Here is a 14473-nt window from a genome sequence, read left to right on the forward strand (position 1 = left end):
AGCGTGTCTCCACGAAGATGATGTTGGTGATTGCGGCCTATCTTCGTCTGCAGGGTATCCATGTGTATCCGTATTTGGACGACTGGCTCTTACGGAGCCCTTGCCCGTTGAAAGCAGCGTGCAATCTTCAGTCTCTCCTTCAGCTCCTGTTCCATCTTGAGCTGTCTGTGAACTGGCAAAAATCTTCCATGACGGTCTTGCAGGACTTGATTTTTCTGGGTTTTCGCTGGAACACGATTGACTGCAGAGTGTACCTGACAGGGGACAGAATGGCAGATCTGTTAGCCACGTGTCAGATGTTTGCGCAGTCGGAGAGCATGTCGGCCTGGTGGTGCCAGAGGCTTCTGGGCCTCATGGCCTTGTGCGTGTTGGCTCTTCCTCTTGCTCGTCTCAAAATGAGGCGGACTCAGATGGCTCTTCGGAGTTCTTGGCTTCAGTCTGTGGATACGGACTCAAAGTTGATAATGATTCCGGCTTCCTTGAGAGCGGACCTGGAGTGTTGGTCTTCTCTCAGCAACCTGTCGGTTGGGGCGGGTTTTCAGGACCCAGCCCCTACGGTAACGGTCACGACAGACTCCTCCCTTCTAGGGTGGGGTGCGACCTTGGATCTTCTTCAGGTCTCGGATCTTTGGTCGCCTCAGGACAGCCTCCTCCTAATAAATCATCTGTAGCTTCTGGCGATCTTCCTAGCGCTCAAGGCGTTCAGACCGATCATTGCCAACAAAGTGGTCCGTATCCGCACGGATAATGTGGTGTCACTGTATTACATCAACAAGCAGGGGGGCACCAAGTCTACCCCTCTCGTGGACCTGGCCATCCAGATTTGGGAGTGGGCAGCTCTTCATGGTGTCTGGCTAGTTGCCTTACACATTCCGGACCAGCCGAGTGTCACGGCAGATGCCCTCAGTCAGCGGACGATGGTCAGCTACGAGTGGGAATTGAAGGCAGAGATCCTCTCATGGATTTTCCTGCGTTGGGGAACTCCGGAAGTGGACCTCTTTGCGACAGCAGCAAACAAGAAGCTTCCTCTGTATGCCTCCAGAAACGGGTTGGGAGCCTCCTCCCTGGGGGATGCTCTCGGGATTCCATGGCACAACATGAGGGCTTATGCTTTCCCGCATCTGCCTCTGATTCATCGGACGATTTGCAAGCTGAAGAACATGGTGAACTGTTCTCTTCTACTCATAGACCCGTGGTGGCCGGCCAGATTTTGGTTCTCAGAACTTCAACACCTGTTGGTGTATCCACCGATAAGGTTACCGGTGAGTCCCGATCTTCTTCATCAGGGGGGGGGAAATCAACAGCTGTGGCACCCTTCCCCACAATCGTTCAGCTTGGTGGCATGGTGCTCGAGTTCAGGTCCTTAGAACATCTCAACCTGTCTGCGGATAACGTGCACATTATTCAGGCAGCCAGGAAAATCCTCAACTAGGTCTCAGTACAGAAACAAATGGCTCGGGTTATGTCATTGTTGTTTAAACAACTGGACTCAAGGGCGGCTACAATTGACACTGTGCTGTCCTTTGTATCCCACCTAGCAGAGTCGGGAATTCACTTTCTGTCATGCAGAACTCTTTCGGTGGTTTCCGCCTACTTATCTACGGACCAATGCTCTTACTCTGTCTAATCCAGTGGATAAGAGACATTTTGCAGGTTTGACACGCCTTTATCCCCCAGTTTGTAATCCGCACCCGTCGTGGGATCTAAATGTGGTCCTTACGGCCTTATCATAAACCCTTCGAACCAATGGCCACGGTGGACCTTAAACACCTGTCCTGGAAGGTGTCTTTTTTGGTTGCTGTTACTTCTGCAAGGCGTGTGAGTGAGCTCCAGGCTTTGTCGGTGGAGCATCCCTTCTTGGTTTTTCACAAGGATAAGGTGGTCTTACGGACAAACCCTTCTTTTTCGCCAAAGGTGGTCTCTGATTTCCATCTAAACCAGTCAATCTCCCTGCCGGTCTTTTTTCCGAACCCTGCTTCATAAGCGGAAAGGGTTCTGCACTGTTTGGATGTTAGAAGGGCTCTTAAGTTCTTTCTGGACAGAACATCCGAATTTAGGAGCTCTTAACTGTTGGTGACCTTTGGTAATCCACAAGGTAAGCAGGCCTCTTAAGGCGACTATCTCCAGATGGATCGCTGCCTGTATTACGGAGTCTTACACTGTCCAAGGACTGCAGCCTCCTAAAGGTGTTCATGCACACCTGGTGAGGGGCAAGGCAGCTGCAGTTGCCTTTCAGAAATATGTCCCCTGGGAGACCATCGCAAAGGCGGCTACTTGGGCCTCCCCATCAGCCTTTTGTAAACATTGTTTAGACCTGAGCTCCAGATCTGATGCTCAGTTTGGCCAGGCTGTGCTGAAGAACCTTTTTCAGTATGGGTTTTTTTCCATCCACCTGTAGTTCCTGTAAGGAGTGCTTGGGAATCTCCCATAATTATGGAGGAAAGGGGACGGGATGTAGGAGTAACCAGGTTACTCACCGTAGTGACCACCTTACTCCTAGTCCATAGTCCCCTTTCCTTCATACGCCTGCCCGCCGTCCCCTCTAATAAGGTTCCTCTGTTATTGCTTAAAGGTTTCTGACCTGGCGATAGAAAAGGACTGATGGGCGATGCGCGGGGCAGAGCCGAGATGGGCGGGGTTACGGCCGCGTGCTGTGCCCCGTGCAGAAAGAGAGGAAGGACTAAAATGTTTGCAAAATGTTGATGCTTTTTCAAAGTGCTCCGGTCCCCTCCCACAGGACGGAGGAATGTCCCATAAGTATGGGGGAAAGGGGATTATGAACTAGGAGTAAGGTGGTCACTATGGTGAGTAACCTGGTTATGTCCCTTTTCTTGCCTTTCTGTCCTACCTGACCCCCTCATATACCTCCTCCGACCGTCTGGTACTGACTAGGGCTAACCTGGCCTGTTGGAACCACCTTCTTGCCATCTATGTACCAATCTACCCTCAATACCGTTGGGTGTTACACTCCTCAACTCTGTAACACTTAAAAATGATGTTCCTCCCCCCTTCCTATTGGCTTCTCCTGAGCACCGCCTCTCTCAGGAACACCTCAATAATCTCCGACTCTCCTCAAGTTCCCCCAGCTTCTTTCTTCAACTCTGGTGCACTTTCACCAACTTTTTTTTGGACTCACTACTCCTCTCCACCAACTTTGTGATGTGACCCCCTCTGGCTCATCACAGTCACCACTATATAGCCACCTCCACTGTCTTCCAGATGTCACCACCTTCTCAACTTTCCTCTTTTGAAATCCCATCACTTCACTTCCTTCTAATCTCATCTCGTTCCGTCTAGATCACACCACTGCCTGTGCTGGCAATCCCTTTTGCCTGCAGAACGGTTGAGAAGTCCCTAAGGTGGGTGTGTGTGTCTCACTGTGCACAGTGCCAGGCGGAGGGGCACTTTTTGACACCCTTGGTCAGTGGAGAGTAGTGGAAGGGTACCAGAGGTAATTTGTGGTCACGGAAACGCCAGGCGAAGGACGGTGGTACAGTGGCAGGTGTCGGGCCACCACCGGCCTAAAGCCAGTAAAGACACAGGGAGCCCCAGAGGATCCGGGACCCAGCCTAGTGGAGGCGTTTCCAGATCTGGTCCCAAGGTGATCAGTGGGTCCTAGGTGGAATCTATGTGCGCACAACCAGGGAGAAACAGACGCTGAAGCAAGGCCATTGCACGCATCATAAGAGCCTACTTCCTGTGCCTAGGTCACCCATATTTGCACAAACCATGGCAACCAACTCTGCCCTCACCAGCCTTCCTCCATCATTCCCCACCAGGAATCTTTGTCTCCAAACCTGCATCAGGAGACCCTCCACACCTCTACCCACTCCCCATCTATACCAGTAACCAACCCCTTCATATGTGCACATGGCCAACCCTCCACCCACATCGCACAGCCAAAAAAAATAACCCTGACCCACCGTCCATACTGATACCACTCCACGCAAATGTGCCTTAATCAACGCTAGGTCAATGCCACCTCATGCCCCTGACATCCAACAACCTTTACTTGCTTGCCATATCCGAAACATGGCTCCATCTCAACTCTGGCCCTGCATTATACATTGCCATCTTGCCCGGCTACGCCATCCTACAGAAAGACAGAATCCTCAACAGAGGTGGCAGAGTCGGACTCATCTTCAAAAACACCCTTTCCATCAGAACCATCAACTCCAGCCCTAACTGCGATCACTTGCCACCAAGCTCTCCATCTCACCTACATGCACCATCAATTTCCACCTCAACTACCAACATCCTGTCCCCATCGCCTCCTTCTATGAAGATTTCTTACAAGTCATCAATCCCTCATTAAAGCCGAGCTCTAAACTCCTTGTCTTAAATGACCTCAACCTGGGTCTCAATGACCCCTCTGACACACACACTAAAAGCGCAGCCATGTCTCTCGATCACGCTGGCTTCCTTCAGCGAATCACTGACCCTAACCACATCCATGGCTGCACCCTTCATTGGATTGCTGATATCAACTGCAACATCTCCTGCCCGACCATCTCGACCTGCCCATGGTCAGATCAACACATCATCAACTTTGACATCCTGATTGGCAAACGGCCCTCCTCCTGCCACCCACTGAAACCTAAAGGCATAGACTGCTGCACCAAGGACCTAACCAAGGACCACCTCCCACCACTCCTCAGCACTCAAGAACCCAACCAACTGTACAACCAACCCTGTGGCCCAAGTCGATCTCTAAAACGCCACGATTGCTCAATCAGTTGATGTACTCGCACTGCTCACACAGCGCAAAGCTAAACTGGCTCTACCGAAAAACTCCTGGTTCACCCCTGATCTCCTTGCTTCACGCCCTCTGAAACGTGCTGCAGAAACGACTTGGAGGAAAAACCCTTTCCCAGCTTTCAAAGACCAATTCACTTCTGTCGCCAAAAAGTACAAAAAGCTCATACACACCGCCAAAGCAGCAGCTATAACAAGAGAATAGAAAGCGCCAAATCTAATTCTCGCGAACTCTCCGCAATCTTGCTCGAACTCAAGTCTTCAGTCACCCCTCCCACCGCCCTCATAGTAGACGATTGGGAGAAACTCCATGAAGAATGTCTCATCACTAATGAATCTTGAAACAATGCTGGAAACTTTGGTCCACCGCCCAGCAAAGGTTAAAAGATTGCTCCAGTATAATGATTGGGCAGGGACTGTTGATGCAGTGTTGGAATCAAAGCTATATCCGCAGATTATTTCTTATCAAAAAACAATGGTCTGTTCAGAACCATATTTAATAAGATTTCCCGATAAGAACAGGCGTCAAAACTTTATGCGCTTTAGATTAAATGTTCTCCCAACCAGAGAGATCCTATCAGGAAGAGTGAGATAAATAATGAAATGGTGATCTGTCGATTCTCTAATATGCTGTAGTCTAGCAAAATATTACTGCATTTGTTGACAAAGTGTAGCCCTCAGAAGGCAACGCATTTGTTAGTTTAAAAATGTTGTGCTGTAGCTAGAAGTTGCAATAAATCTGGCAGTAATGCGATTTTTATCTGTGGTATGTAAACTATTTTAGAGTTGTGAAGCTATATTTATATATGTAACTGTATATTTGTCTTTGTTTACTTTTTTACTTTTTGGGTGAATTTTTGAATTTTGAACTTTTATTTACATTCGTACTCTCATTTTAATATGTGTTTCCTTTCATGTGTTTCTTGGAAATGTGGTACTACTGTGATTAATGAATGCAAAATTTATTTTGTGATATTAATCTAAGTATTCAGTGTAAAAATGTCTTTGTGCAGGTTATTATTAACCAAAACAAATAAAATAAATAATAAGTAGACGACAACTGGTGCACCAAGGTACAAGAAGCCCTTACAGGAAAAATCATCACACTACAGAAGAAAATCTGTTTCAAGCAACAAGCCATCCTAGCCAAACCACCACCCTCCTCTCACCCTGCGGCACCACTCTCCCCATCCTCCATGCCATTTGAATTTCACCCTGTCTCCGAACTGAAAGTAGCCAGCAAAATCAAAAGCCTCAAGCCATCCCACTGCAAAGGAGACGCCTTCCCGGCACCCATCATCAAAGACTGCGTAGAGTCACTCACACGTTCATCACAGCCATAATCAACGCCTCCTTCTCCACAAAAACTGTTTCAGCATCCCTGAAAGAAGCATGGATCCTACCGCTACTAAATAAAAAGCCTCCCTCGACCCCTCCATCCCTACCAACTACCGTCCCATCACGACAGTGCCCTTCATCCTAAAGCTCCTCAACCGTGAAGCCTACATCCAGGTACAACAATACCTTGAAGCCAACCACATCCTAGGTACCCGTCAATCAGACTACAGCATAAGGCATGGCACAGAAACTGCCATGCGCAATCTGAGAAATCAACTAGACGACATCAAACCTGCCAAGCACCCCATGCTGGATCTCTCAGCTGCATTTGATCTCATTGAAGCTCAGTTGCACACCACCACAGCAAATTTCTATCCTGCAGCCATTGATTGGATCAGATCCTTCCTAACAGATACTCCTGGGTCTTCATAGACAATCATGTCGCCTCAGCCACGCCAGTTACCTGTGCCTTTCCCCAACTCTTTATAATATTTATACAAAACCCCTTTTCGATCACCTGGAGGTCCTCATCATCTCCTACACGAACTACGCCGATGGCATTCAAATTCTCCCCCGAATCCCCTCTCAGGCTCTTACCACCAAGACACTGCTACCATCACCTCAGTCTACAACATCGTCCAAAACTGGATGGCAACACGCATGCTATGCTTAAATGACGATAAAACCGTGATTCTCATTGTGATACTCCACCACTCTCCGCAACTTGGATCTGGCCCGCAAAACCTTCAACATCGACAGCAACCTAATCCCCAACTCGCCTTCTGCCAAAACTCTGGGTATCTTATCTGGATGCTACACTCGACCTCTCACGTCAAGTTAATGCCATCTCCTCCACTGCCGCCCACACAGCCAAACTGATCAACGCCAATAAGCCTTTTCTCTCCGTACCCAATTGCCAGAGCCATCACCAGGTCCAAATTGGACTATTGCAACTGCCTCTTTGCTGGGACCTTGGAACGCAATCTGAAAAAGCTACTAATCATCCAAAACGATGTCCTCCGAGCTGCCTTTGGCCTTACCAAACATGGCCATGTCTCAGAAGCCAGAAAAGATGCCCATTAGCTACCGATCCGAGAGCGAATCAACTTCAAGATCCTCTCCATCGTTCACAAGTGCCTCTTCGAAACTGCACTGACCTACCTTTCTCAGCGTGTGGATAAATACACCCCCTCTGTCCCACTAAGCTTCTCACACAACCATTTGCTCAAAGTGCCCAGCTTCAGTCGCCAAACTGCAGGCGGCTCAAGCTTCCCTGTCGTCGTCGTCGCCAAGCTGTGGAACAATCCCCTATATGCTTTTTTAATGGAACCCTCCTATTGTACCTTTTTAGGAGAAACTTGAAAACTTGGCTTTTCACCTAAGCTCCTCTGAGTCAAGGCATTATACCATTGCTGAACGTCTTGAACGTACACCTCTTGCCTTCCCTGTTTACCTTTACTTGTACACCCCTGTCCCCTTTCCCTATGGGTTCAGTGCGCTGCTACAAATGCAAAAATAAATATAACTTCTGTCCTCTTACTAATATCGCTACCTCTACATACTGATTTTACTACCTCCTACTGTCACCAGCTCCTTAAAAATGTCCCTTCTACCTAACAGATGGAACCACCTCTTGCTGTAATCGCCCCTTCCTTTACCTGAACTGTAATCGCCTCCTCTTCTCCATTGCTGTCACTTTTTCAGTCCTGCCAGTTTTCAGCATTTTCAAGTCACCAGCTTTTTCCCCACATGATCCTCTTGCTCCTGCAACCCACACTCAGTATCTGGGGCTGGTTGCATTTATGCGAAGTTCTCGCCCACGCCTGAGTGAGTCGTACACTGAGTTTGCACCTATGACTGGTGATTGATGGAGGGCTGGGATTGGATGGCTTCCCTTAGCACCTGGGGCTGATTTGGGCTAGGGGTTGGACCAAGCCTAGATCTGGCCTGTCTGGCATATTAGATTTTCAATTTTTTTCTTCTGACCTTCCCGGTAGTTGCCTGTACTGAGCTAAGAGCTTCTGCTTTCTCAGCATGTGAATGTAATATTTCTATGTAAGTAAGCTTTCTATGCTCTTCTGTTCACTGAAAAGTCTGTGTGCTTGGGAAACTTGTTGCAGTGGATTCTCAGCAGGAGATTTCTCTGCCGAGCGACAGTGTATTTTTGCAATTTAGTTTCCACTCTTAAACAATCCCCGGTCTGAAAGCCATGGCATTAAAATATTGCATCAGTTAAGATGTCTGAATTATCGAATGTTCCTTTAAGTTGTGAAACTTGTTCCATGATGTTCCGAACAATGTTTTAGCAATGTTGCGTCTGTTGAAGGGAAAAAAGGAGGCAGCTTTTTCTATACTTGAGCTGGAGGATTGTTTTAAGAGAACTGCAAGGTCTCTGAATTGGGGAGAGCGTACCTTATTACCCTACAGGTGTCTCCACTGGTTTTGATTGGGGATTATCCATTCATGACTGGCCTACCCTGATGGGTTAGTGGAGTGGGAAGGGACTGAACTCTGAGAATGGCCTGGACTGAGGGTATCTGACTGTACCCTGCCGTCTTCATGTAGACTGGTAGAAGCAGCCAGGGGACATTACCATGCCGTTTTAGGCGATGGCATCTACTACTGCTGTGGGAAGGTAGAGGACTTAATCACAGCACCTACCCTGATTGAACTTTGGAACTGTATTTCATTTTGTAATGTTTTGAGAATGTTTGTTAAACGGCACCGGAGCTATGAGCATATGGAAAAGTGCTCTCACTATGGGGAGTCCAACTGAACTATATTTAGAGGTTTGCCATCAATGACCCAACACTCTGCTGTCTGTTTAACTTGAAGGTAGGGTGCCCTGTTGGACATTCCACTTGTTAGTTTCAAAATGAGTATTACTGATTCCAGTTGCTGATGTTTTTATGTCTATGAATTTGAACAACTATGATAAAAATGTCAGTGGTAGATTTGATCACAGTTTGCTTTAAGGAAAAATATTTCAAATCCGATGTAGAACGGTGTGTTTCATTGTATGTTTTAGTGAAAATATTGTCTGGCAAAAATGCACTAGGCATTTCCCCAGTTAAGCAGATGGAGTGTTAATCAAAGTGAGGACATTACCACTGTTCTGCTGTGCCATTGCCAATCACTTAAATCCCCGGAAGTTTCGGTTACCTCCTGGCAGTCCTCTTTTATGCATGCATAGCTCATAATCCTAGTTCTCCCGGTTCCCTTTCTCTTTCCTGTACAGGTGTAGTCTCTGGCCACTAGGGTATGATGAAAGCAAAGTTCTGAGTGGATCAGTGTATTTATACTCTGACCAGGGAAATTGGATGACCCGCATTTGAACTGTGAGTAAGAAATGTTGCAAGTCTGTCGAATACATGCCCTCCTTTGAAAGAGGCCTGATAAAGTGGGGAATCCGTAAAGATGGTGTTTCTAACGCTTGATGCTCCGAGTTCTGTTGTCAAAATATCTACATATGTAGGCACTCTGAATACAGATTATATGTGTAGGGACTAATTATATTGGTTTTGTATGGTTAAACCTATAAAAAAATGGACTCCTCGATTGATATTTTCTTTAAATGCATTTCTATATTATTAGATATTGTTCATCGTGAGAAAAGGCAAAAAGCTATCCCAGACCCTATGAAAAATACTTGCAAAATCCTGGTAGTTGCTGATCATCGCTTTTTCAGGTATATGGGCCGTGGCGAGGAGAGCACCACTATGAATTACCTGGTAAGTATTATAGTGCAGTAGTCGTATTAAGAAAGCAAACAATGTTCTTTATGATCGCATACTATGAGTGTATGACTTGTACAATAACTTGTAGAATTTTCGGATCATTTGAGGCGTGTTTACAACTCGTATAGAGGTGCTTCATCAAGAATACCTAATAGTCTGTAAGAGTTAACATGTCAAATACCAAGTGTAATGTAATGAACATATAATCGTTACAACATAATATATGGGATAAAGTGGCCTCTGCCATACTTTATAAGGATGTTGCAAGTCACTGAGGAGTTCCGGGATTATATAGAGGAAAGAGGCCGAAAAACTAATTTCGAGGGGATTGGGTCCTCCGACGTATTCCATATCTATGACCGTAATCACCACAGCTATGCTGCTTCGGAAAATCTTTCGGCGCCTGCGTCGATGACATCGATACGCCGCCCTCGAGGGCCTCCTCCGACGGCTGACGTCATTGGATGTTAAAAGTAAGACGCACAACGCCCGTAGCCTCAGTTCCGTTTTTTCCGCGAACGTGTTCGCTTCGAAGATCTCGGCACGCCTCGACTCTTTGGAGTTTCTGTTCTTTATCGGTTCTTCGAACCTGTTTGTTTGTGAAGTTAACCTTCGTGATGTCTACCTCGTCTTCCACCCCGCATCCGTGCTTTAAGAAGTGCGGGGACTGTGGGTCCAAGATGTCGGTGACGGACTCGCACAACGCCTGCCTCTGGTGCCTCGGGGAGGCCCATGACACGGATGATTGTGTCGACTGCCCGTCGGTTACGTCCAAAGCCTTGCGGGAGCGCAAGAAGAAACTGTCGGTAGGTAAGGTGTCCAAGCGCGGAAGTCAAGGTCTGCCCGGCTTTCGACGGACGATTCGGGGGGCGACTCTCCGCTTCGCCGCCGGAAGTCCAGTGGGTCTCGGTCCCGGATTAGGTCCCGCCACTCCTCTGCCTCTTTGAGGCACTCCCAGAAGCGCCGTCATCAGTCGCCTTCCCCGTCCTCTTCCGGGGACTCCGCCCGTCGGCGGGTCGCTTAGCCCACCAAGCATGCGACCCTAGAGGAATGGGCTTCCTTCGGTAAGAAAATGCTAGCGATTCTTGAATCGCAGGGCACTGGTCCGTCCGCGCCTCTGAGTGGGGTCGGTCATGATCGGTTGAGAGACACCGCTCGTACGCCTTTGGGCTCGGGTGGTCAGCACGATTCGCGGGAAAGGTCCCGCTCGGACAAGGGGAATCGTTCTCGTCATGCCCGTTCCAGGTCCCGGTCCTCGACGCGCTCGAGACCGTGTGCACCTGTGATGTCTTCGAGGAAGACGTCGACGCCTGTGGCGCCGAGGTCATCGACGGACTCTTTCGAGGTTCCGCCTCCGAAGAAGTCGTCAACGCCATCGGCGCCCAGGCTGTCGAGGGACACGCTCGGGGCTCCGACCTCGAGGCCTGTGTCGACGCCGTTGATGCTGTCGGCACCACGTTCGGCATCGACGCCGATTCCCTCGACGCCTTTTGAGGCTGTTTTGACGGGAGTACCCCGGGCCACGGTGGAACCTCCTAGAAAGGCTCTGGCCAAGGTCAAGCATGGCTTTGTTCCCCATTCTGTGCCCTCTTACCGCCATCTTGAGGTGGATGAGGGCTCTGATGACGACATGGTTCCTGATACGGTGCCAGATGAGATTCTCTCGGGCCATAGCCAAATTGAGGACCTGCGTCAGTCCCTGCATGACGCCAGTGGTCTGGACACCTCTCCGGATGTGGAGTTTTGTAGACCTGAGCCTGGCACTCATGCCGACTCCTTGTACCGGTGCCTTATGTCTAGGGTTACCGAGTACTTGGGGTGGTCTGCTCCCCCAGGGGATTTTCTTCAGGATGACCTTACGAATATCCTTGACCAAGGTCCACCAACTGACCCGGTACTGCCGTTCGATATGGCTCTAGAGAGGAGGGTGGGGCGGCTTGGACTGCTCCGGAGAGTCTCCCGGCAGTGGGCAAGTCTTTGCCAAGAAAATACCGCCCAGCCAGTAGCGACCCCTGCTACTTGACCAAGCACCCCACTCAGGAGAGTTTGGTGGTGCAGGCGGCTACAGCTCCAGCAAAGCAGGCGTTGTATCCTACAATCCCTCCTGATAGGGACGACAAGCGTTTTGATGGTTGGGCGAAGAAAGTGTTTTCTTCAGGGGGTATGGCGCTTCAGGCAGCCAACTCCGTATGTGCCTTGTCTCGTTTCACGCACACTCTGTGGAACTGTGTTTCCTTAGCGGCTGAACATATTCCCGAAGGGGACGAATGGGATGGTTTCCTTGCTATGGTCCAGGATGGCAATGATGCCATGTGTGAGGCCGTTCAGTCGGGTTTGGACATGGCAGATTGTGTCAGCCGGTCCATGGCGGCGAGCACCATAATACACAGGTTTGCGTGGTTACGGAAGTCAGGGTTTGCTCCTGATGTGCAGGCCCGGCTCCTCAACATGCCCTTTAACGGTGAACATCTTTTTGGCAGCAAGGCTGACGAGAGCCTTGAGAGGTTGCTGACCTCCAAAGCTGCAGCGAAGTCGTTGGGTGCTGCAGTTCGACCACCTCCGCCTTTTCGTCGTAGGGTACAGCAATGGAGGGGAGGTTCCTTTCGTTATTACTCATCCTTTGGTAAAGCGAGAGGGGCTGCCAGTCAAAGGGGCCACCGTAGGAGTGCCAGAGGTGGAAAACAAGGTACTCGAGGTGCCAAGGCCGCTGGGGCTGTTGCCTCTTTGCCCTCAGGCAACGCTGCAGCCGCTTCAGCTCAGTCATGAGGCCATGTCCCATGGTTCGCCGGTTGGGGGAAGGCTGGCGCAGCATCTTGTAGAGTGGCGTGCCATTACTTCAGATGTGTGGGTTCTGGAGATCCACCGGGGAATCTCTCTTTGAAGAGTCCGGATCCGCTCCTTGCGCAGGAAAGTCAATCCCTGCTGGAGAAAGGCGCCATAGAACTGGTGCCTGTAGCGGAGAGGAACAAGGGATGGTATTCCCCTTATTTTTTGATTTCCAAGAAAGACGGGGGATTGAGACCCATCATGGACTTGCGCGGTTTGAACAAACTCCTCAGGAAGGACAAGTTCAAGATGGTTACTCTTTCTCAAGTCCTCCAGGCCCTTCAACTTCAGGACTGGTTGGTGTCTCTCGGCCTCAAGGACGCTTATTTTCATGTGCCGACCCATCCAAAGCACAAGAAGTACCTGAGGTTCGCGGTTGGCGACTCACACTTTCAGTATCGGGTCCTGCCGTTCGGATTGACCTCGGCCCCGAGGGTCTTCACCAAGCTCATGGTAGTGGTGGCAGCGCATCTCAGGAAAGGGGGGATTCACGTCTACCCCTACCTGGACGATTGGTTGATCAGGGCGCGCTCTCCCGAGCAAGTCCTGGATCATCTGTCACCTGCCACTCCCTCCACAAGCTGGGCTTCTTCCTCAACTTAAAGAAGTCCCATTTGACGCCCACTCAGAGGCTCTAGTACATCGGAGCAGTGCTCGACACGTCCCTGGGGCTTTGTTTTCCTCCCCAGGTGAGAGCTCATCACATTCAGCAGATGGTGCACAGGTTTCGAGTTCTTCAGATTGCTCGGCCTCATGGCATCCTACATTATTCTGGTGCCAGAGGCCAGGTTGCGGATGAGATCTTTGCAATGGGCACTCAAGCTCCAGTGGTCTCAGTCCTCCGGCAGGATGTCGGACCCGGTTCAGGTGGCGTCCTTGGTCGCCCAGGACCTTCTGTGGTGGGCCGTCGAAGGCAATCTGATGAAGGGGGCTCCTTTTTGGCTACCCTGGCCGGAGGTGACGATCGTGACGGACGCATCCCTCACGGCATGGGGAACTCATGCCAACGAGTTGACAGTCAGCGGTCGTTGGTCTCCGTCGGAGTCCAGACTCCATATCAATCTGTTGGAGCGGAGGGCCGTCAGGCTTGCCCTGAAGGCTTTTCTGCCTACTGTGCGAGGAAGGAATGTCCTGATCCTGTCGAAAAACACAGTGGCCTTTCAGTACCTCAACAAAAAAGGGGGGGGCAGGGTCACTTCCTCTGTGTAGGGAGGCGATGCAGCTCTGGTTCTGGGCAATCCAGCAGGAAGTTTTCGATCTCGGCAGTTCATCTGGCCAGAGACGAAAACGAGACAGCGGACGCTCTGAGCAGGCAGAGCGTGATCTCTCACGAGTGGGAGTTGGCTCAGGAGATTCTCCTGGAGATCTTCGCCCTTTGGGGGACCCATCAAGTGGATCTCTTCGCCTCCAGTGTCAACCGGAAGTGCAAAAGGTTCTGCTCGCAGGAATTTTCTCCAAAAGGAGCCTTAGGGGACGCGTTCGTGGTGGAGTGGTCATTCCCACTGCTGTATGCGTTTCCTCCAGTCCCCGTCATCCCGCAAGTGCTGCGGAGGTTGCGAATGTTCGGTTCCCGGATGATCCTCATTGCTCTGGCGTGGGCCCGGAGTAGGTGGTACCCGGACCTTCTCGATTTGTCCATGTGCCCTCCACGTGGTCTTCCCTACCGAGACGATCTGCTCTCACGGGAGGGAGGTCAGGTTCTCCATCCAGAGGTCAGATCCCTCAACCTTCACGCTTGGTTTCTGAAAGGTTGAGGTATAAAGATTGGGACCTCCCTGAAGACGTGATGGAGGTGTTGCTTTCGGCCAGAAGGCCCG

The 14473-nt window shown here is 50.0% G+C and overlaps 1 protein-coding gene across 2 annotated transcripts in view; it reads left to right on the top strand.

Moving 5' to 3' along the window:
• ADAM17 (ADAM metallopeptidase domain 17) overlaps positions 1-14473 on the top strand; it is a 1432827-nt gene that overhangs the window by 449346 nt on the left and 969008 nt on the right. For both annotated transcript variants that reach the window (XM_069605995.1, XM_069605996.1), the window contains exon 6: positions 9688-9824. In XM_069605995.1, the coding sequence (XP_069462096.1) occupies positions 9688-9824 (137 nt within the window). The remainder of the gene's footprint in view (positions 1-9687; positions 9825-14473) is intronic.

The sequence above is a fragment of the Ambystoma mexicanum genome, chromosome 4p, assembly GCF_040938575.1.
Source record: "Ambystoma mexicanum isolate Mex_15411 chromosome 4p, UKY_AmexF1_1, whole genome shotgun sequence".
In the NCBI taxonomy this organism is placed as follows: Eukaryota; Metazoa; Chordata; class Amphibia; order Caudata; family Ambystomatidae; genus Ambystoma; species Ambystoma mexicanum.